This window comes from Camelus ferus, chromosome 6, assembly GCF_009834535.1.
Source record: "Camelus ferus isolate YT-003-E chromosome 6, BCGSAC_Cfer_1.0, whole genome shotgun sequence".
NCBI classification, from domain to species: Eukaryota; Metazoa; Chordata; class Mammalia; order Artiodactyla; family Camelidae; genus Camelus; species Camelus ferus.
The window spans coordinates 82864438-82890214 of NC_045701.1; the positions used below are offsets into that span (position 1 = coordinate 82864438).

At 33.9% G+C, this 25777-nt stretch overlaps 1 protein-coding gene across 1 annotated transcript in view; it reads right to left on the bottom strand.

Moving 5' to 3' along the window:
* The window catches only part of CATSPERB (cation channel sperm associated auxiliary subunit beta), a 97804-nt gene that overhangs the window by 65804 nt on the left and 6223 nt on the right, over positions 1-25777 (bottom strand). Inside the window, exons 2-5 of the mRNA XM_032482527.1 lie at positions 21176-21264; positions 19042-19182; positions 15200-15260; positions 5608-5703 (exon numbers count right to left, since the gene is read on the bottom strand). Coding sequence (XP_032338418.1) covers positions 5608-5703; positions 15200-15260; positions 19042-19182; positions 21176-21259 — 382 coding nt within the window. The 5' untranslated portion in view covers positions 21260-21264. The remainder of the gene's footprint in view (positions 1-5607; positions 5704-15199; positions 15261-19041; positions 19183-21175; positions 21265-25777) is intronic.

Below are 25777 nucleotides of genomic sequence, written 5' to 3' on the forward strand. Positions count from 1 at the left end.
AATGGTTTAAGAATAAGGAGTGAGTAAAAGTCTTGACAGCTGAAGCTAAAAAGGAGACAGGAAAGTGACCAGTGTGAATATAACTGGTGACTGTAATTAAGAGCAGTTTTAGTGGAGTGGTCTGGGGTGCAGGTCAGAGATTAGGAAGCAGGGACAATATTTTACAGCATCTCTTTTGCTTTTAGTAGTAAGTAAAGATTTCCAACTGTAACTCTGACCTTAACCCTTGAGTGCCACTTCGCGATGTTTCTCCCCATGTCTTCAGCATTTCAGTAAGTGATACAATACCATCATCCACTTAATTGCTTAAGTAAGAAAATCTAGGATTCATCCTTAATACCTGAGTTTCCTTTATCTCCAGTCCATCAGGAAGTCATATCAGCTCTACTTTCAAACTGCATACTGAAGACTGTTACTTCTCACCATCTCCTCATCCCACAGCCCAAGGACTCTGGACCATCTCCTGTGTGGATGTGGCAGCAGCTGCCAACCAATGTCCTTTTTTCCCTCTTGTATATATATTTTTTATTGAAGTGTAGTCAGTTTACAATGTTGTGTCAATTTCTGGTGTACAGCATAATGCTTCAGTCATATATGAACATACATATATTCGTTTTCATATTTTTTCACCATAAATTACAACAAGATATTGAATACAGTTCCCTGTGCTACACAGAAGAAACTTGTTGTTTCTTTGATATATATTAGTTAGTATCTGCAAATCTCAAACTCCCAATTTATCTCTTCCCACCTCCTTCATCACCTGTTAACCATAAGTTTTGTTTTCTATGTCTGTGAGTCTGTTTCTGTTTTGTAAATAAGTTCATCCTTTTTTTTTAGATTCCACATATAAGTGATATCATATGGTATTTTTTCTTTCTCTTTCAGGCTTACTTCACTTAGAATGACAATCTCCAGGTCCATTTATGTTGCTGCAAATGGCATTATTTTATTCTTTTGTATGGCTGAGTAGTATTCCATCATATAAACATACCACATCTTCTTTATCCATTCATCTGTCGATGGATATTTAGGTCATTTCCATGTCTTGGCTATTGTAAATAGTGCTGCTATGAACATTGGGGTGCATATATCTTTTTTGAGTTAAGGTTCCCCTGGATATATGCCCAGGAGTGAGATTGCTAGATCACGTGGTAAGTCTATTTTTAGTGTTTTGAGGAATTTCCATAATGGATGCATCAAACTACATTCCCATCAACAGTGTAGGAGGGTTCCCTTTCTCCACACCCTCTCCAGCATTTATTGTTTGTGGTCTTTTTAACTGATGGCCATTATGACTGGTGTGAGGTGATACCTCACTGTAATTTTATTTGCAATTCTCTGATAATTAGCATTATTGACTATATTTTCTTGTGCCTATTGGCTATTTGTACCAAACAATGTCCCTTATTCCATCCTTGCCCACCTTCCCCAAGAATCAGTTCTCTACAGAGGAGTCAAAGCCATCTTTTTATGAAACATCAGTTCGAATTTATCACTCTCCTGCTTAAAACACTCCAGTGGCTTCTCATTACAATTAGAATAAAATTCACACTTTTTACCGTGATCCCTGCCAGCCTCTCTAAACTCATCATATACCACTCTGTCATTCACCATACTTCCCCCCACTGGCCTCCTCTCAGTTCCTTAAACCGATGAATCTCACCTGTGCAGCTGGAACCTTTAAGAACTACTAATTTGTGAACCTCTATGCGGCCACAGTACCTCCATATATTCTCAATAAGTGTACGTTAAAATTTTAATGCAGTATGGAATATTCTGGGTACATCTCAGTATGTCAATAATTCAGGCTTCAGATTTTTTTTAAAAAATTGAAATAATTTTATATTGGTATTTTTATCTTTAAAAGTAGCACAGGACATCAAAATATCAGTCTCAAAAGCCAGTACTACAATTATTTGAACAACTGAATCACTATTGTTAAAAATTTTGGACACTATGAAAAAAATAAGAAAGCACATTGTATCATTTTCCTGCTTCAGATATTTTAATTTTTGATAAGCAAATCAATACAAACTGATCGAAGACACCTCTGCTCCCCTCCAGAGTTCCATTCCCAAATTCTTCGAAAATGTAACCACTATTATGAAATTGCTGTGTATGTTTCTAGTCTATGTTTTTATATTTTCACTATAATACATATGTATCCATGAACAGGGTATAGCATTGCTTTATGGGTTTTCTGAATTTTAGAGAAATGCTCTCCTGCTCTATTCTGAGACAACCTTTCACTCAATGTTGGTGAGTACTGTTCTTGATATATATATGTTTATTTCCTTCATTTTAATAGAATATTTGTCTTTACCCCTATTGATGAACATTTACGTTGTTTTCAGTTTTTTTTTCTTATTACAAATAATGTTGCATTAAATAGACCTGTATGTGTCTCTTGGCATATATGCAATGTTTTCTCTAGAGCAGTGTTCAATCTTTAAACATCAGAATCACCCTGGAAGTTTTTGTTTGTTTTTTTTAAACTGCCGATGGTTGGCTCCACCTATAGATGATCAGATTTTAACTGGTGTATGGTGGGGTCAAGACATCATTACTTTTTAAAAAGTTTTTCTTTCTCCCAATTTTGAGATATAATTGTCTATATCGCATAATGATTTGACTTACATGCATCATGAGATAATTATCACAATAAGTTTAGTGAACATCCATCATCTCATATAGATACAAAATAAAAGAAAAAAATATTTTTCTTTGTGATGTGAGCTCTTAGGATCTACTTTCTTAACAAGTTTCATATGTAAGATACAGCAGTGCTAGTTATATTTATCACGTTGTACATTACATTCCTAGTACTTACTTATCTTATACCTGAAAGTTTGTACGTTTTGACTGCCTTCATCCAAGTCCCCCTCCCCATCCCCCCTACCTCTGGTAACTACAAATCTGATCTCTTTTGCTATGAGTTTGTTTTTTGAAGTATAATCAACCTATAACACTATGTCAGTTTCATATGTGCAACACAGTGATTTGATATTTCTATATATCACATATCTGTTCATTTGTCCTGTTTTTTAGAGTCCACATGTAAATTAAATCATATGGTATTTCTCTTTCTCTGACTCATATTGCTTAGCACAATCCCCTACAACCATCTGTGTTGTTGCAAATGGCAAGGTTTCTTTCTTTTATATGGCTGAGTAATATTTCATTGTCTGTTTTTGTGTGTGTGTGTGTGTGTGTGTGTGTGTGTGTGTGTGTGTGTGTACACACACCGCATCTTCTTTATCTATTCATCTGTAAATAGACACTTAGGTTGTTTCCATATCTTGGCAATTGTAAATAATGCTGTGAATGAACATAAGGGTGCATATATCTTTTAAAATTAGCATTTTTATTTTCTTTGGAAAAACACCCAGGAGTGGAATTGCTCATATGGTACTTCCATTTAAAATTTTTTTAGAAATGTCCATTCTTTTCTCCACAGTGGCTGCACCAATTTACATCACCACCAACAGTGCACAAGGGTTCTCTTTTCTCCACATCCTCTCCAACACTTGTTGGTTGTTGTCTTTTTGATAATAGTCATTCTGACAGGTGTGAGGTGCTATCTCATTGTGGTTTTGATTTGCATTTCCCTGATGATTAGTGATGTTGAGTATCTTTTCATGTGCCTGTTGGCATCAGTATGCCTTCTTTAGAAAAATGTCTCTGCCCATTTTTAAAATCAGGTCTTTTTTTTAATGTTGAGTTGTGTGAGTTCTTTGTATATTTTGGGTATTAATCCCTTACCAGATATATCATTTGCAAATATCTTCTCCCATTCAGTAGACTGTCTTTTCAATTTGTTGATAGTTTCCTTCGCTGTGCAAAAGCCTTTTAGTTTTATGTAGCCCAATTGGTTTTTTGCTTTTATTTCCTTTGTGTAAGGAGATAGATCCAAAAAAAATTGTTAAGACTGATGTCAAAGAGCGTGCTGCCTACATTTTCCTCTAGGAGTTTAATGAATTCAGGTCTTACATTCAAGTCTTTAATCCATTTTGAGTTTATTTTCCTATATAGTGTGAGAAAGTAGTCCAGTTTGATTCTGTTGCCTGTAGCTGTCCAGTTTTCCCAACACCAATTATTGAAGAAGCTATTTTCCCCCCAACTGCATATTCTTGTATATCCTTTGTTGTAGATTAATTGACCAAAAAAGTGCAGGTTCATTTCTGGGTTCTCTATTCTGTTCCATTGATCTATGTGTCTGCTTTTATGCCAGTCCCACACAATTCTGATTACTGTAGCTTTGTGGTACAATTTGAAATCAACGAGCATGAGACTTCTAGCTTTGTTCTTTCTCAAGATTGTTTTGGCTATTCAGGGTCTTTTCTGTTTCCATACAAATTTTTAAATTATTTGGTCTAGTTCTATGAAAAAATGCCATTGATATTTTGATCGTGACTGCACTGAATCTGTATATTGCCTTGGGTAGTATGGCCATTTTAACAATGTTAATTGTTGTTTTTTCTTTTTTTAATCCACTCAGCCACTATGTCTTCTAATTGGAGAATTTAGTCCATTTGCATTTAAGGTAAAATTATTGATAGGTAGCTACTTATTGACATTTTGTTCATTGTTTTCTGGTTGGGTTTGTGTGTTTTTTCTCCTGTTCCTCGCTTCTATTTCTCTCTTCCCTTGTGATTGATGACTACCTTAGAATTATGTTTGGATTCATTTCCCTTTTTGTTTATCTAATACAGGTTTTGGTTTGTGTTACCGTGAGGTTCACTATAACAACCTATGTACATAATTATTTACAAGATAAAATAGGTTGTTATACATGAACTTCATGGTGAGGTGAGCTCAGGGTCTTCCTCCATCTTGGCCTTGAATCATCATTACTTTTCTTTTTCTTTTTTTTTTTTTTAACATTTTTTATTGATTTATAATCATTTTACAATGTTGTGTCATCATTACTTTTCTTATAGCTACCCAGATGATTCTATAAGATGAAATATGTATTTATATATATTTACTTTGCTCCCACATAGCACCACATCAAAGTGGGAGCAAAAGAAGAAAAGTAAAAAGGGAAGGTGAGGAAAGTAAGGATAAATACAAAATCTGGGACTGAGCTTTTTACATACTGTAATGCTATAGGTGATCCAAAAACTGGACTATAGATCAGACAATTGAAAAAGAAAAGCCTAGTCGATTATACTCTTCAGTGCTTATAACCTTAAAACAACCAATTTTTTTATGAAAAAATACAAATGTTCTTACTAGGACTCAGCAAGAATTTTTGCTTGATGGGCCTCATAAAATAGACTGTGATGCAATAAACAATATCTTCTGTAACGTCTTTATAGAAATACAAAAGCTAACTTTATAGAGCCATTGTTTATGATGACCCCTCAATATGGCTATTAAAATGTATTTCATATTTCTACAGCACTATTTACAGACTTCTATTAATAATTACCTGTGTGTATTTAATTCTTTGTCTGCCTCATCAGAATGTGAGCCCTTCAAAGGTCATGATCATTTCTTATTTATCTCTAGTACTTAGCACAGAGTCTGGCATATAGTAGGTTAGAAGCCTGTTGAAAGACTACTACAAATTCTACTTTACTTTTATCTACTGGCATTTACCTCGAACACAATCCAACAGTGTTCCTTCAGTAGCATAAGTATTTAATCCATGTTGTAAACTGATCCTCACAAACCATTCTTCTACAGCTGTAATATCTGTTTGAAAACAAAAGGCAAGCAATTAGCTATTTCTTTGTATGTCATGGTGGTGAAATTTTAGGCTATGTGAACATTATCGACAGCAATTAACTTTCATTTCCCAATTATTTTGATTGTAATTATATGTCTTCCCAAAAAATATTTTGATGATAAAATAAGGAAAAAAGAATTATGAAGTGATCTAACCCCCACAGCAATGAAGCCAATAATGTATATATTCTATAATCTAATATTTTAGATTATAATTTTTCTGAGAGCTATTGTAGCTTAGAAAGAAGCAAATTGTGACACTTCAGGTGAAGTGGTATAATGTTATTTGAAAGTAGACCATGATTAATTAAAATATATAGAATAAATCCTAGGGACAACACTAAAAAATTTAAATAAGACAATATTTGAGACAAAATGGAATAATAAAAATGATTAATATGAATGAAGACAGAAAAAGAAAAGTAAAACAGAAGATGGAATAGTATATTTCAATACAACCATACTAACAATTACATTAAATGTAAATGGCCTAAAAATACTAATAAAAAGACAGATTTCCAGATTAGATGTAAAAATCAAGACTGAACTATATGCTAACTCTAAGAAATCCACTTAAATATAAAAGCATAAATGAGTTAAAAGTTAAAGAATGGGTGGGCCGGGGGAAGCCATGGGTGATGAACTTAGCCTGGGAGCTGCTGCAGCATTTCCACCCATGAGTTAAGGCTGAAACCAGGGTACACTTGTGAACAACATGCCTGACCCAAACATCTCAGCTGCATAAGCCCTCATGGTCACCCAGGCCTCTAGGTGGATCTGTGTACCACCCCTGGGAGGACATGGCTCTTCTGGTAGCAGCTGAAGCAGCTGGTAACCATGTAGGTCAAGGGCCATTCATGCTTCTTGCTGTCACTGCTCTCTATTAGCAGTTCCTGCACTTTGGGAAAGATAATGGTGTGAGAAAACATCATATATGTTTCTGCAAAGGGAGCTTCCTGAACAACTGGCCAACACAATGAGAGAAGTCAATCTTCTGATTGTTAACTGGCCTTCAGCGTGGCTGGTCAAAGTTGGTATATAAATAGCTTTCCTGAACAAGATATGAAAATAAGAGCCCTGAGAATCGATAGGTCTTGAATAACTTTCTGTAAGCCTTGATAAAAATAGAAACAACAATGTGGTTCCTATGGTACATGGATTGACTGAATAGAAGGCAAAGTATGAGTTTCATTAGCAGTGATATCCAATATTTTCTGGATTGGTTTTATACCAACTGCACTTCTGTTTGGTGGTGAAACTAATTCTGCTCATCCTAAACATACAGGAAATATTAATCCCACCTGTAATGTGGCTTATATAGTGAAAGATGTACATGGAACAGCCAAGAGACTGTGTGAACAGTGTTAGCTGGTAGATCCAGACCTGGAAGTTGAAGAGTTCAAGGCCAAAACTCTAGACAAATCTATTCAGGTAGTTTATGTGCCCTCCCATCTATTTCACATGCTATTGAGGAACTCAGTGAGAACAACACAACTGTGTGAAGAGTTACAGAAAAGAAGGTTACCTGGCTGTTAAAACCTTTGTACTTTGGGTAAAGAAGATGTAGCTATATGACCAAGGTGATTGTACCCATTCTGAAAAATAGCGCCATAGTTATTCCAATGCCTGAATGTTTATTTTCTCTATACCAGCTGGACATTTTCCGTGGGGCCCTTCCTATACTCCAGTTCTTCACTGAAACTAGTAACTTGAGTAATTTTCATATCTTGCTGCAATGTGGTTAATGCCTGACATACAAGAGCAGAGCCTCCCTAAAGTTCTAGTAGCCTCATATCCTCCACTTCATCATTTGAGAGTTGAGTGTCCACAATCTCTACAGGATTCTGAACTTCTTCCCCTTTTCAGATACAGCAGATATCTACTGTTGTTCTTTGTGACCAAGTATCATGTCTGTCCCAGACCACCAATTAGTGCCCAAGGTATCTGGAAGTTAAAGGTATCAGTTGAGTCTGTCTTGATAATTCAGCCTGTCAGGGTCCTTACTCCCTTGTGTGCATCTCTCCTCCATGCTCTGACTTAGACTTCTGCCTTCCTCCATCTGATTATAACCTCATTGTGAGGCATGGGTACTTTTGTGTTCTATCTTACTTGCTGGTGCATTGATTTTATTTTAAAATTAGTTTGTGTACTTATATTCTGTTGATTAATGTGTTCTAAAAGTTACCTTGCGGGCAGGGGAAGGTGGAAGGATGAAAAAACACATGTTATACAAACACTAATCAAAAGAAAGCTGTAGTGGCTGTATCAGTTTCTGACAAAGGATATTTCAGATTAAGGTTATATAATGAATAAAGGGGGGCAATACATACGATAAGGGGGAAATCAACTCACTAAAAAGATATGACAGCCCTAAATGTGTACATGCCTAACAGAGCTTCAAAATACATGAATCAAAAGCTAATAAAACTGAAAAGAGAAATAAATAAATCCACAATTATAGTTGGATATTTCAACACTCCTAAGTAACTGACAAAAATCAGTGAGGATAGAGAGATAAGTTGAACACCACCACCAACCAATGACCTAGTCAACATTTACAGAGCACTCCAACTAAGAACAGTAAATAGTCTTTTCAAGTGCACGTGGAAGATGCACCAAATAGGCCATAAAAAAATCTTAACAAATTTTCACACAAAATATGTTCTCACAAGATAATAGAAGTAATCTATAAAAATCAATGACAGAAAGATAAAATATCTGGGAAATCCCCCAATATATGGACATTTTACAACCCATGTCTAAATAACTACAAAATAGAAAATATTTTGAATTGGAAGAGAATAAAAACACAACATACCATAATTTATGAAGTACAGATAAAGCAGTCCTGAAGAGAAATACATAGCAGTAAAATATTTATATTAAAAATGGAAAGCTCTCAAATCAATTATCTGAAGCAGAGACTGAGCAATATTAACAGCCTTATAAAATGCCAAACAGTAAATATTTGGGGCTTTGTGGGACATATGGTCTCTGTCACAACACTTTAACTCTGCTAGCACAAAGGCAGCTATAGCAAACAAATGGTTATGGTTGTTTTCCAATAAAACTTATTTACAAAAACAGGCAGCAGGCCAGATTTGTCCTGCAAACTAGCTTGCCAACCCCTGATTTAAAGGTTCCATCTTAAGAAACTAGAAAAAAAGGATCAAATGAAACCCAAAGCAAGTAGAAGGATGAGATAAAGAATGGAATCAATAAAATGAAGAACAGAAAAACAGTATCACAATCAATGAAATCAGAAGATGCTTCTTGGAAAGGATCAGAAAAATTGATGGATTTCTGCCAGATTGATCAAGAAGGAAATAAAGATACAAATAACTCATATTAGAGATGAAATAGGGCACATCACCACAGACCCTTTAAGGTTAATAAAAGAGTATCACAAAAACCCTTATGCCATAAATTCAACAATTTAGATGAAATGGACAAGTTCCTTGAAAGATACAAACTGTTAAAACTCACTTAAGAAAAAACAGAAAACTTGAATATTCCCATATCTATTAAGGAAATTGAATTTGAACTTAAAATTCTTCCCACAAAGAAAACTCCACACCCAGAAATCTTCAATGGTGAATCCTGCCAAACATTTGAAAAAAAAAAAGATCTATGAAATCTACAAAAATTCTTCCCAGGATATAGGAGGGAACTGTGCCCAACTCTTATTTATTTCCCTTTTTAGAAATGAGGTTTATTTTCATTGCAGTTTAGAGATTTTGTACTGACTTTGTCCTCCATCCAGGTTTACCTGCCAGTCAGGATTTCAAAATCCACAACAAACAAATCAAACACCTGTGAGATTCTGAGCAGCGCCCACCTGAGTTTCATTTTGGCAATTAAATCAGGACTCCCTTTCAAAGAAGTTTCTGAGTAAAACTCTGTATTTCCTAGAATGAGACTCCTTGTTTTTCCACCTTGAAATCACCCACTTGAAAAGTAGACCCAGCAACCTAAGCTTTCAGAACTCCTTCCCAATATCACCACATAAATCACTCTCACTCTAGCGACTGTTCAGTTAATGGCCCCCAAATTTCCTTTCATTAACAGAGGGCTTCAAGGCAAGGCAAAGTTTCTCTTAACACGGCCATGGGCTCCTGCCAACTGTCTTCCACAGGAATCAGTAATACTTCACCCTCAGAGTCCTGGGGATGACCTCAGCTGCCAAGAAGAGCCAGATTCCACCCGGGAGGAATTTGGACAGATTCCTTACTGGTCCCAGCACTGATGTCAAACCCAGAAACAATGAATTTACTCTTTACTCATAAACATTGTCATAACATAAACATAAACAATGAGGCTACCGTAAAACTTAGAAGCCAACCTTTCTGCTCAGATTCCTGGATAAAAACGATTTTTTAGAATCTGCATAATTCAAACAAAATGATGTTTATTAAAAATAAAATCAAGAGGGGAGGGTACAGCTCAGTGGTAGGCATCAGGTCCTGTGTTCAATCCCTGGTACCTCCACCAAAAGTAATAAATGAATAGATAAACCTAATTACTCCCCCCAAAATTATTTTAAATAAATAAAATCAAGAAATAGACGTTTCTGGTGAAAGCTTGGTAAAAAATGGATTCCAGTATGATTATAAACGATCTAGATATGTTCTTTTGATTATGGGGAATGCAATGCTATCAGCCCCTTACATAAGCCCTCCTGAACTCATTAGTAGACAGCATTTCAATTCAGAGACCAAAGTGAAAATACCTTTGAAAGGAAAACAGTGATGCAGCTCGGAAACCATGTGCTTCTTGGCGATCATTTTCCCACCCACTACGAGCTTGGGTTTTCTGGTAAGGTCATCTGCTTTCCAGTCAAACACATTCTTGAAGTCTTCGGGAACAGAGGAACGGAGACGTGGCGTCTGGGCAGTTGTGTTCCTCGTTTCATATCTGGGGCTCAAGAGCTAACAGTAGGATCCTGCAGGACTCATGAAACGTTCCCCAGGATGATGAAGATTCTAAAGCTCAGTAAGAACTCAAGGCTCTTATCACCTGTACTGGGTTGCCTGGACTCCTCCCCAAAGGCCTGAGCACCCTTCCTGAAAGTGTGAAGTTGAGCACCGCCCCCAGTGTTCATTAGTAGCATCAGGAACAGCTGAGCAACTCCTTTTATAATGCCAGCACTACCAGACAACAAAAGGAGGTAAAGACTTTACAAAAAAGTAAAACTCCACGCTGATAATCCCAAGAACCTAGTAGCCAAACGAGTCCAGCCATACATAAAAAGGCTAACACATCATGAGGAAGAGTTGTTTATCGTAGGATTGAAAGGCTGGTTCAGAATTCAAAAATGAATCAATGAAATTCTCTATCAGAGGATGAAAAGAAAATCCTGATAATCATCTCAATAGATGCAGAAAGAGCATTTAACAAAATTCAACACCAATTCACGAACTCAGCAAACTAGGGGAATAGAAGGGAACTTCCTTAACCTGACAAAGGGCCCATTCCTATTCAACATTGTACTGGAGGTCCTACCAGTACAATGAGGCATAAGTAAGTAAATAAATAAATAAATAGAGTACATATTGGAATGGAAGAAATGAAATTATCTCTATTTCTACATGGATGATTACTCACATAGAAAATTCCAAAGAATATACAAAAGACTACCAGAATCAAAAAGTGAATTTAACAAAGTTGCAAAATTTAAGGTCAATCTACAAAAATCAATTGTATATTTACATATAATCAATGAACAATTGGAAATTAAAATATTAAAAATAACCATTTAAAATAACACCAAACCCATGAAATACTTAAATATAAATTTTTTAAAAGTATATGCAATATCTCTATGCTGAAAACCACAAAACCCTGATGAAATAGATCAAAGGAGATGTAGAGAGAGAGATACTGTGTCTGTGGATTGGAAGACTCAATATTGTTAAGATATCAATTCTCCCAAAACTATAGATTCAGTGCAATCCTAATTTTAAAAAAATTACAGCAGAATATTTTGCAGAATTAAACAAATTGATTGTAAAATTTTCATGGGAAAGCAAAAGAACTAAAAGAACCATAAAAAAAGAAGATCAAAGTTGAAGGATTAATATTACTTGTTATAAGCTTATTATTTATAAAGCTAAAGTAATCAAGACAGTGCAGTATTGGGAAGGACAGAGAGCCCAGAAATAGCAACTCAGTGGAGGACAAAATAGCTTTTACAACAATGGTGCTGGAATAACTGGATATCCATATTCCTCCCAAATTAACCTCAGTCCATATATGCACAAAAATGAACTCAAATTCAGTAATAGACATAAATATAAAACCTAGAACAATAAACTTCTAGAAGTAAAGAGAGGAGAATTTTTTTGTAAGCTTGGGTTAAGCAAAGATTTCTTAGGTATAATGCCAAATGTACAATCCATAAAATTAAAAACTGATAAATAAGACTTCATCAGAATTGAAAATTCTGATTTGCAAGGGATATTCTTAAGAGATGAAAAATACAAGCCATAGACTGGGAGAAAATTTCTGTAAATCACATACCTGATGAAGGAGTTGTATCCAGAAAATATAACAAACTTGCAAAATATTTGAAAATTCACCAAATGGCAAATAAGCACCAAAAAAGATGCTCATTGTCATTAGTTATTAGGGAAATGTGAATTAAAACCATAATTAAATGCCATTATGCACCTATTAGAATGACTAAATTAAGTACATATATTTATACATATCAAGAAATATTTATATGTATACATATACATACTATAAAAAATATATATGTATAAATATATATATGTGTGTGTGTATATATATATACATATATACAAACATATACACACACTTATACCAAGTGCTGGTATGGATCCAGATAACCTGGTGGTGAGAATGCAAAATGATACAGCTACTTTAGAAAACAGTTTGACAACTTCTTATAAAGTTAAATTTACATTTACCATGTAACACAGTAATCCTACCACCCGGTATTAGCCAAGTGCAATGAAAATTTATGTTCACACAAGAATCTTTATCAGAATGCTTATAGCAGCTTTTTTCATAATTGTCAAAAACTGAAAAAATCCAAATGCCCTGCAACAAAATTAACTATGGTACATCCATACAGTGGAATACTACCCAATAAGAAAATGGAAGAAACTACAACACAGATGAATCTCAAATGAATTATGGTAAGTGAAAGTAGCCAGACTCAAAAGACTACATACATATTCATTGATTCTATTTATATGACTCTGGAATAGACAAAATAATAGAAACAGAAAAATCTGTGGTTGCTGGAGCCTGGGAGACAGAGAGTTGACTACAGGTGGGTTAATTTTATTGGATAATGGAACTGGGCTAAATCTTGATTGGTGATTACACAATTGTATACATCTGTGAAAACGTATGGAGATAGGCACTAAAAAGGGTATATTTTACTGAATGTAAATTATATTTTATTTTAAAGTGAAAAAAAAAGAACAAATTGTGACATATAAATCAAGGAGGGACTCTTTTTTCAACAGTTTTAAGTAGTTCAAACTTCAGACTGCCTTCACTACTTTCTAGCTATCTCCAAATCTCCATATGGCTCCATAGGCCTCAGTTAAATCATTTAAAGATGGAGATAATAACGGTACCTAACACATAGTGAGTAATAAATGAATTAAGATAGGTAAAGTGTTTAGAGTTATGCTAGAAATACAATAAGAATTCAATAAATGCTACCTGCAAGTTCTACTACTACTGGTGATTATATTGCTACCTTTGTTGTTATGTTACCTAAAATATCCTTCCCAAGAATTTTACAGATACATGATACTCAAATTCACGGCAAGGAGGCAAATAAGATACAATTAAGGAGGAAAAAGTGAGTGAGCAAATCTGATTGCCTTTCCCTTGAACATTTTCTTTCCTGATTTCTAGCATATTACTAATATTAGACCACCCTCTTTTTTTAATATTACAAGTTAAAATATATTTCTTTTTACTCAATCCAAGGAAATGTATAAAGACAAGCACAGATCATTTGATCTCTTTTCATAAAATGCTTAAGCTCTCAGACCAGCTTTGTTCCTGTCTAGGTGACTTGAGAATCAATGTTTTTCTGAAATTAAAGTTTGTAAATAGAAGAAGTGAAAAATAACAAGTGATCTTCACTTCTTCAGTTGTCAAACTAATGTCAGTATTAGGCCAAGCAGCTAGAACAATCCATCATTAGACTGATGACAGTTAGGTTAGTTTTTTTTAAAAAGAAGTAAAATTTTCAGGATGAATTCCTTGAAAAAAGAATCATAAAAAGTTCTGATAGATTAATTTGAAAAAATTGAGATGAATAATGGATAAAAATAGTGATATAATCCGTGTCAGCTGTTGTAACACTGGGGCTTCTTTTGCAGTCTTTTCTATATTTTCTGCCTCACTCTCACTTTCCCCCAACCTTTACTCTGTAGGACACACAATTTGATATGTCCTTTAACTACTCCCATACCTAGAGGGGTAGGCCTGTATGGCTCGGCCTGTATGGCTCTCCCCTCCCACTGTCCCAATTCCTCATTCCCTGCCATATTTTATTGGCACACAAGTGGATGCTGGATCAACTCCAGGCCAATTGAAGATACTCTCCTGGGAATTTGGCATTGGGTTGGTATATATATATATATATATATATATAAATTTGACAGCAGTGAGGCAGCTTTAGGAAACTAGTCTGCAAGAAAAGAAAAGAAAAATATAGATTTACAGAAAATATATATAAGAGAAACGGTGAAAATATTCCCTGGGTTCTTGATGGTTCTCCATTTCTTCCTTCTAATTCCTTCCTATAATCTGGTTGCGTTTTTGTGTTTGAGTTCCATGACAAAAACAAATTTAGCCTTTTTCCTTAAGTGAAGTCAGGATGGTTTCTGTTTCTTGCACCTACCATATTGAAATAATGTACCCTTTCTCATATTTAAACTATGGGAATGTGTCTTGTGCCTGAATATCTACTAGCTCAGTTCACTAGCTCAATACTCACAACTTCTGGAATTCGATTTTCTTCCTCTTTCCTTCTGAATATTCAAGTAGCGTATAAACTGGGCTGCCACATAGCACTTAATAGTAGATTCCATGGTAAAACAATACATTACATATTATAGCCTATAACATTTTAAAATTAATGATTCAATTTCATTAAAATTAATTGGTAACTGAATTTCTCAATACTATAATTTTCAAGTTCTAGAAAATGAGTTTACTTTAAATAAAAATACTATAAATGCTATATATGTCAGAACTATCTATAATATAATTGCCAGATAAAATACAGGAAGCCTAGTTAAATTTGAATTTCAGATGAATCACAAATAATTTTTAGTATGTCCCAAATACCATAGGAGACACTTACATGGGATGACAGTTGATTTTTAACATAATAAATGTTGTTTCAATTTGGTAAATTTGGCAATCCAGATGCATGAGTAAAAGAATTAATTCAGATCTCTCTTACCTGTATTTTTTGTGATGTTTTCTCTGGGAATATTAATCGACCAATAAACCTGGTCACTGAACTTGAATAAAGAAGACATCAGAAAACAGTATTTTACCATGTTAATAGCAACATTTATTTCAGCATACTCTATCCTGTATCTTAAAAACTAAAATTAAACAAAAACATCCAATGCATATATCTTTCACCTAGTAATTTCACTCTTGGGAATTTATTAAACTACATTTTACTCACATATGTGTGAAATGAAATGTGTTCAAGAATATTTTTATCATTATTTGTGATAGCAAAAGATTGGAAATAACTAAAGTATTCATGATTTATGTGGAAGAATATAGTCACAAAATGGAATATCAGCTGTTCTCAGGTGGCACAAAGCTAAAGCATTACTGGCATTACTAGCTTGATGTGTCAGAAGACAGAGCTTGGTGTTGACAGACAATTTAGGAATTTAGGAGGAAAACTCCAGGAGCAAGGGAACTGCAAAAATGATGATCTAAGAGTTAAATATAAGCTCTTCTCAAATCCTTGGGCAACACAAGTGCAGGGGAGACCTCTAGAAGGCCATGTTAAAAAGGATAAGCAGTAGAAGCTAAAAGAACTAAGCAGAACTAACAGCTGCTGAAACCATACGTAAGATCATGTGCAATTTGTGTCAAGGCAACTAATAGCCTTTTAGACCACCACCAACAAAAACAGCAGCAAATTCTTGTAAGAACATAGCAGAATCCAGGGTTGTTACAGCTTACTATTTTCAATGTTCAGTTTTTAACCAAAAATGACAAGACATAAAAAGAAACAGGAACATGTAACTGATATTCAGGAGAGAAAAGACAGACCATAAACTGACTCAGAATGAGTTCAGATACAGATGAAGACTTCAAAGCAGCTATTAGAAATATGTAGATAGATTTAAGGAAAAACGTGTTAATGAGGGAATGGGTAGAAAATCCAGTACCGAAATAAAAAGTATAACAATAAAACCAAATGTAAATAATAAGGCTGAAAAGTATAACTGAAATAAAATACTTACAAATGAGTTCAATAGATTGGAGATGGCAAGAGAAAGAATAAGTGAACTTAGACATATAACAATAGAAATTATTCAATCTGAAAAAGGAGAAAAATGATTAAAGAAAAAATAAAAGCTGTAGAGATCTGTGGGTCAATATCATATATTCCAAAATGTGCATAATTGGAGTCCTAGGCAGGAAAATAGACAGAGAAAGAGGCAGAATATATATTTTTTTGATAAATAGTGGCTGAAGACTTTCCAAATTTGGTTTTGCTACAATCCAAGTAGCTCAGAGAATCCCAATCAGGGTAAATACAAAGAGAACATCTTAAAAGCACCCAGAGACAAAGGACACATTACATGCAGGGGCCAATAATAAAGTTAACAGCTGACTTCTTATTCAGAAACGATGTTAGGTGACATATTCAAAATGCAGAATGACATATTTAAACTGCTGAAAGGAAATTAAATCACCAAGAAATTCTATATCTGCCAAAACAATTATTCAAAATTAAGGTGACCACTAAAAAACTACTAAAATTTATAAATGAGTTCAGCAAGGTTTCAGGATACAAGCTTACTATAGAAAACTGTGTTTTTTATACACTTGCAAAGAACAATCTGGAAATAAGATTAAGAAAGCAATTCTCTTTACAAAGGCATCAAAACAGAATAAAATGTTAGAGATAAATTTAATGAAAGTATAAAACATATACTCTGAAAACTATAAAATAGTATTGAAAGAAATTAAAGAATATCGAAATGATTATTCATGGATTGAAAGATTATTAAAATGGCAAACTCTCCAAACTGATCTACAGATTTAACACAATCCCTACCAGAATGCAGCTAGTTTCTTTGTGAAAAAAAAAAAAATGACAAGGTTATCCTAAAATTTTTATGGATACTAGTGAAATTAATATGGAAACTAGCAAAAACAATCTTGAAAAATAAGAATAAAGTTGGAGGACTCATGCTTCTCAATTTCAAAACTTACTATAAAGTAGCAGTATCAAAACAAGATGGCAATGTCACAGGGTAGTTGTACAAATCAATGTAATAGATTTGAGAATCCAGAAATAATCCTCACATTAAGAATTGATTGATTTTCAACAAAAGTACCAAAACAATTCAGTAGGAAAGAGTAGTAGTATTTTCAACAAATGGTGCTAGAGTAGCTGGATAACCACGTGTAAAATAATGAATGTGGACCCCAGCCACCCCACACCACACACAAAAATGAACTCAAAATGGATCAAAGACCTAAATGTAAAAGGTTTAACTATGAACCTCTGAGAAGAAAACATAGGGATAAATCTGTATTACCTTGGATTAGGCAATGGTTTCCTATGTATGGCACCAAAAAGAATAGCAACAGAAGAAAAAAAAGATACATTAGACTTCATTAAAAAAAACTGGGGGCATCAAAAGACACTATCATGAAAGTGAAAAATAAACCCATAGAATGGAAGAAAATATTTGCAAATCATATGCCTGTTAAGAGACTTGAGAATATATAAAGAACTTTTACAATCAATAATAAAAAGACAACCCAATTAAAAATGGTTGAAGAATCTATATAGACACCTCCACAAAGAAGATATTCAAATGGCCAATAAACACATGAAAAGATGCTCAACATTATTAATCATCAGGAAAATGCAAATCAAAACATAATGAGATAGCATTTTATACCTACTGGGATGGCTATAACAATAAAAAGTTAAAAAAAAAAACAGATAATAACAAGTGTTGGTGAGAATGTGGAAATTTGAACCCTAACACACTGATACTGGGAATGAGAAAGGGTACAACAACTTTGGACAACAGTCTGGCAGTTCCTCTAAAAGTTAGATACAGAGTTACCATACGACTTAGCAATTCCACTTCCTAGGTATATACACAAGAAAAATTTAAAAATGTATTTCCACACAAAAGTTGTACACAAAAGTTCATAGTAGCATTATTCAAGAGCCAAAAAGTGGAAACAACTCAAATGTCCATCAACTGATGAATTGATAAACAAAATATGGTATCAATACAATGGAATGTTATTTGGCAATAAAAGAATTGAAGTACTGATACGTGCTATTCACATGGATGAACACTGTGAAACACTGAAAACATTATGCTAGCTGAAAGAAGCCAGTTACAAAAGACTGCAAATTATATGATTTCATTTATGTGAAATGTTCAGAATAAGCAAATCTACAGGGACAGAAAGTAGATTAGAGGTTGCTCAGGACTGAGGAGTAGAGGATGGAATGGGGAGTGACTGTCAGGGGGTATGGGCTATTTTTGGGGGGTGATGAAAGTGTTTTAATATTAGATAGTAGTGATGGTGGCACACTGTATGAATATACTAAAAAACCATTTAATTGTACACTTTAAATGGGCAAATTGTATGGTATGTAAATTATATCTTAACAAAGTTGTCACCAAAAGAATAAAGGTGAAATGAAGACATATTCAATGGGAAAAAACTCCCAGAGAATTAATTTCCAGCAGACCTGCAGTGTAAGAAATGCTAAAAGTTCTTCATGCTGAAGGGATATGACACCAGATGGCAACTTATATTTATAGAAAAGAATGAAGAGCAGTGGAAATAGTAAATATGTGAATAAATAGTAAAAATCCATATTATTTTTCTTCTCTTAATTTCTTTAAAAAAAATGACAGCTTAAAGTAAGAAGTATACCAATGTATTATTGAATTTAAACAAAATACAGATGTAATATTACTGGGTGAGCTATTTTTAAAAACACATACTAAAAGGAAGAGTATTCTTGTTAGTAACATATCACAGAATAATATAAAATGTAATTACCAAAGTTAAATTGAAGTGAAAGATGCCCATATATGTACTATTTGTGATTCCCAAGCTGGGAGCAAGTCCTTCTGCTGTGAACAAGTTAAGAAATTCCTTTGAAGTAAGCTCACTTTCAGATTGGAAAAAACACTGGATTTTCTTTAGGAAAGAGAAAAAAAAGTAGTTACAATTTGATAGGGAGAAGCATATTTTATATAAATTTAAAAGTGAGGTGAAATCTATGAAAAGTAGATGCTGCCAAAGATTGCTGTCTTTAGTAATTTCAGTCTTTAACTTGAAAAAAAATCTATTTTGAGAAGTACACTTTCAGAACTCAATAGCCTATTATGCTAGTGTCACCATAGGTTTCAATTCATCCTATAATAATCTCTTCTGTCATAGAAATGGTCATAAAGTTATTACACTTAATAAATACAGAATCAAAGCCACATGTTATTATATGTAGAGATTCCTATTTTATTAAAATTATTATTTTGTGTCTAAATAAAAAAGTAGCAAATATATAAAGCAAAACTCAATTTACTGCATTTTATTGACTATTTCCCAGTTTTGAGAAGGCATATGAAAAATACAGCAATCATAAATGGTGGATTTTCCTGAAAACCAATACAGAAAATAAGACCTTTATCTCATTTAGTTTTCCTAGTAGTTAAGATCACTTTATGCAGGTTACCTATCTGAATTTCAGTTTTCCTATCTATAAAGTGGGGAAACACATTCATTTTCAAAGATATTTACTGAGCCCTTACCATGAATCAGGCAGTCTTGTAGGTGCAGAGGAAACACAAGTAAACAAAACAGGCAAAAATCTCTGACCTGTTGGAACTTACATTCTAATGGGGATTCACAGGGAGATAAGCCCCAAACCTTTTCTTTTGTCTTATCACTTCTCCACAATTTATTGCACTTTGTTAAGATGGTATATAAGCTCCAAATTCTAACCACCCCTTTGAGTTACTCATCGTTGATTTCTCCCATGGGTATGCGCATCGCATGTGTAAATAAACTGTTTTTATCTCCTGTTTAATCTGTCTTTTCTTAGTTTATTTTACAGGCCCCAGTCACTGAACCTAAGAGGGTAGTTTCAGTACTCCCTTGCAGTCCTTATTTTACAGAAGATTAAATGTCATAATGAACATAAAACACCTTGAAAGATGCCTGACATACAAAAACAGTTTATAAATGTTAGCTATCATTTCCACTAATACCTCTTCTAGAACTACCACATCACAATTATCCAAAAAGTAGGTTATAATTCCCTTTGAAAAGGACAAAACTGAGGATCAGAGAAGTTAGGTAACCTGCCCTAGGGTGCATTTACCATATATGGCAGAACCAAAATTTGACCCCAGCTCTGTAGGTCTTTCTTCCTCTAAAGCCCATTCTTTTCCACAATACTTAATCACAAATAAGAAAGACACATTTGACTCAAAGGGCATGCACTTCACAATAGCTGTAAATAAAAAACTAAATATATGTTTGACATATCAAGAAGGAACTGGGAACTAAGTCAAAGCAGACTTTAAGATAAGTCTATTTGTCCTCATGGTGTTTTTCTTTGTTTTTGTTATATTTATCATAGATTTTTAGACAATCTGTGCAATTTTTATTAACTTATGTTTTTGTTAGCATTTGTTGCATGACTATTTTAACAGCACATTTTATTTTGCTGTGTTTTTTTTTAATCTGCCATTTTTTGAATCAAAGAAATCAAATCATCCCTTACCCAAAATGACCACTGCAATGTGGTACTTGTTATAAAAGGGAAAGTTTTTTTCTCAAGGTCATGTGAGGTAACGTTCTTTCTCTAACAGGCTACATCTGTCAAACTCCAAATGGACAAATGAGATCTATAAAAAATGAAGATATTACAGCCAATCTTTAAAAAGAGGAAAGGAGTCATTAAGAAAAATGCAAACCATCCAGGGTGTTCAATAGCTAAATAAAATATTTTACCTGATCCAAGAGGAATGAAATAGAAATGATAGAATGGATTATTATTTATATTGAATTTCACCTCCCCAAGTCTGAAAATAGGAGGTATTTGAAAAGTGTAACAGTGCTACTGGTTTCACACATGGACTTGAAAGGAATATGAGAGGTTGTAACACATGCTATTAGTGGGCCTTACCAAGTCATCAGAAGAAAGATACAACTTGATTATTTCATTCTTTTTGGGGAATCCTTGGCTAGCACAAGCAAAATGTTTCTCCATATCACCTAAATTAAAATATATATATATATATTTTAGGTCACCGATGAAGAATTTCCACTAAAAAACTGTATTTTTTAAACTGAGAAAATATTTTTAAAAGAATAAGAATTATAATTGTGTATTTTAAATTCACATTACTCTAGATAAAATTAAAATATTCCACTTTTTTTTTTTTTCATTTTAAAGATGCAATATCAGGACACTAAAAAGGAAGATTTGACTGAACTCTAAAATAAAATATAACACACGCTAGGCTATGATACAAATTTTCAGAGGTGGCCAAAAACCAGTTCTTGACTTTTAAACTCCTCAACTTTGGTGAACATATAAAATGGACAGAAATTGGAGATTGGAGACTGCATTTATGTTTTGATAAAGATCTACTGAAATGAACGTGACTCCTCTACCCAAAGTCGGGGGTGGGCACTGGGAGGAAGATCCCTCCTCCTTATCTTGATCTAAAGTGAGTCTCTTGTAGACAGCATAAAGTTAGATCATATGTTTTTATCCATACTACCAATCTCCCTCCTTTGATTGGGGAATTTAATTCATTTACATTTAAAGTAATTACTCATAAGGAGAGATTTCTGTCATTTTGCTGTTAGTTTTTTATAACTTATAACTTTTGTCCTTCATTTCCTGCATTCTTCTTTTGTATTTAGTTGATTTTTTTGGGTAATAAAACTTGTAAATTTCTTTCATATATATTTCATAGCAATTTTCTTTGTGATTACCATATGGATTACATTTAACATCCTAGAGGTATAGTCACCTTAACTTGAATTTATAGTAGCCCAGCTTTAATAACATACAAAAACTGTGTTCCTTGAGGGGAAGGTATAACTCAGTGGTAGAGTGCATACTTAGCATTCACAAGGTCCTGGGTTCAATCCTGAGTATCTCTATTAAAAAACAAAATAAAATAAACAAACCGAATTACCTCTCCCTGCGCCCCCCTCAAAAAACTGTGCTCCTTTACAGCTCCATCTCCACCTCTTTCAGTTATTGATATCACAAAATTATATATTTACACATTGTGTACCCCAAACATAAACTAGTAATTCTTTTAAGTGCATTAGTCTCTTAAATTATGTAGAAAACAAGATTTGGAGTTACAAACCAAAGTTACAATGATACTAATTTTTGCACTAATAATTATTTTCTTTCAATGTATTAGTCTTTTAAATCATGCAGAAAATAAAAAGTGGAGTAACAATTCATTGTTAGAATAATATAATTGCCCACATATTTACATTTATTGAGATCTTTATTTCTCCCTACAGCTTCAAGTTACTATCTAGTATCCTTTCGTTTTCCCTTGCAGGGCTCCCTTGAACATTTTTTATAGGGCAAGTCTAGGGGTAACAAACTCCCTCAACTTTTGTTTATCTGGGAATGCTTTAATTTATTCCTCACTCATAAAGGACAATTTCCCCAGATATAGGAATCTTGGTTGCAGGTGTTTTGTTTGTTTGTTTTTGTTTGTTTGTTTTAGCAATTTGAGTATATCAGTCCATTGCCTTCTGGCCTCCAAAGTTTCTGATGAGAATTTTGGTGATTATCTAACTGAGTATCTTTTCTTTGTGGTCATGCACTTTCCTCTTGCTGTTTTCAAGATTGTCTCTTTATATCACTGATGAATATAGACGCAAAAATCCTTACCAAAATATTAGCAAATAGAATCCAACAGCACATAAAAAATATTATACATCATGATCAAGTGGGGTTCATCCCAGGGACACAAGGGTGGTTCAACATACACAAATCAATTAATGTAATACATCACATCAACAAGAGAAAGGACAAAAATCACATGATCATCTCAACAGATGCAGAAGAATCATTTGATAAAATTTAACACCCATTTATGATAAAAACTCTCAAATGTAAAAAGTGGGTATAGAGGGGATATGTATCAACATCATAAAAGCTATATATGACAAACCTACAGCCAGCATAGTACTCAATGGTGAAAATCTCAAAAGCTTCCCACTAAAACCTGGGACAAGACAAGGCTGCCCATTATCACCACTCCTATTCAACATAGTCTTGGAAGTCCTAGCCACAGCAATCAGGCAAGAGAGAGAAATAAAAAGGATCTAAACTGGAAAAGAAGAGGTAAAAGTGTCACTATATGCAGATGACATGGTACTATATGTAGAAAACCCTAAAAGGTCCACACAAAAACTACTAGAAATAATTGAAGAATTTAGCAAGGTAGCAGGTTACAAGATTAATGTTCAAAAGTCAGTTGCATTTCTTTCACTAATGATGAATCAACAGAAAAAAAAAGTAAAGAAATAATCCCCTTTAAAATAGCACCCAAAGTAATAAAATACCTAGGAATAAATCTAACCAAGGAGGTGAAAGACTTTTACATGGTAAACTATAAAACACTGATTAAGGAAATTAAAGAAGACTTAAAAAAATGGAAAGATATCCCATGCTCCTGGATTGGAAGACTCAATATTGTTAAAATGTTCATACTGCCCAAGGCAATCTACAAATTTAATGCAATCCCTATCAAATTACCTAGGACATATTTCACAGAACTAGAACAAATCATAATAAAATTTATATGGAAACACAAAAGACCTAGAATTGCCAAAGCATTGCTGAAGAAAAAGAAAGAGGCTGGAGGAATAACTCTCCCAGACTTCAGACAATACTATAGAGCTACAGTAATCAAAACAGCATGGTATTGGTACAAAAACAGACATATAGACCAATGGAACAGAATAGAGAGCCCAGAAATGAACCCACAAACTTTTGGTCAACTAATCTTCGACAAAGGAGGCAAGAATATACAATGGAATAAAGACAGTCTCTTTAGCAAATGGTGTTGGGAAAACTGGACAGCAGCATGTAAATCAATGAAGCTAGAATACTCCCTTACACCATACACAAAAATAAACTCAAAATGGATCAAAGACTTAAACATAAGACAAGATACAATAAACCTCCTAGAAGAAAATATAGGCATAACATTATCTGACATACATCTCAAAAATGTTCTCCTAGGGCAGTCTACCTAAGCAATAGAAATAAAAGCAAGAATAAACAAATGGGACCTAATTAAACTTGCAAGCTTCTGCACAGCAAAGGAAACCATAGTAAAACAAAACGACAATCTACGGAATGGGACAAAATTTTTGCAGATGAAACCGACAAAAGCTTGATCTCCAGAATATATAAGCAGCTCATATGCTTTAATAAGAAAAAAACAAACAACCCCATCCAAAAATGAGCAGAAGACCTACATAAGCAATTCTCCAAGGAAGAAATACAAATGATCAATAGGCACATGAAAAAATGCTCAATAACACTAATTATCAGAGAAATGCAAATCAAAACTACAATGAGGTATCACCTCACACCAGTCAGAATGGCCATCATTCAAAACACCAATGACAAATGCTGGCGAGGCTGTGAAGAAAAGGGAACCCTCCTACACTGCTGGTGGGAATGCAGTTTGGTGCAACCACTGTGGAAAACAATATGGAGATTCCCCAAAAGACTAGGAATGGACTTACCATATGACCCAGTAATCCTGCTCCTGGGCATATATCCAGAAGGAACCCTACTTCAAAAAGACACCTGCATCCCAATGTTCATAGCAGCACTATTTACAATAGCCAAGACATGGAAACAGCCTAAATGTCCATCAACAGATGACTGGATAAAGAAGATGTAGTATATTTATACAATGGAATTGTATTCAGCCATAAAAAAAGACAACATAACACCATTTGCAGCAACATGGATGTTCCTGGAGAATGTCATTCTAAATGAAGTAAGCCAGAAAGAGAAAGAAAAATACCATATGAGATTGCTCATATGCAGAATCTTAAAAACAAACAAACAAAAAAAGAAGAACATAAATACAAAACAGAAATAGACTCATAGACATGGAATATAAACTTGCGGTTGCCAAGGGTGGGAAGTGGGAAGGGATAGACTGGGAGTTTAAAATTTGTAGATATTGACAGGCATATGTAGAATAGATAAACAAGATTATATGGTATAGCACAAGGAAATGTATACAAGATCTTGTGGTAGCTCACAGTGAAAACAATATGACAATGAATATATGTATGTTCATGTATAACTGAAAAATTGTGCTCTACATTGGAATTTGACACAACATTGTAAAATGACTATAACTTAATAAAAAATGTTAAAAAATAAAATTAAAAATAATAAAGTAATTAGACTATTTAAAAAAAGATTGTCTCTTTATCTTTGGCTTTTGAAATTTTGATAATAATGTGTCTTGGTGTGGGTCTGTGTGAGTTTATCTTACTTGGAGTTCACTTAGCTTCCTGGATATTCATATATTATATATATATTCATGTCTTTCATTAAATTTAGGAGGTTTTTAGCCATTATTTCTTCAAATTATCTGTCCCTCTCTCTCTTCTGTTACTCCCACAATGTGTATGTTGGTCCACTTGATGGTGTCCCACAAGTCCCTTACACTCTGTACACTTTTCTCCAATATTTTTTCTTTCTGTTCCT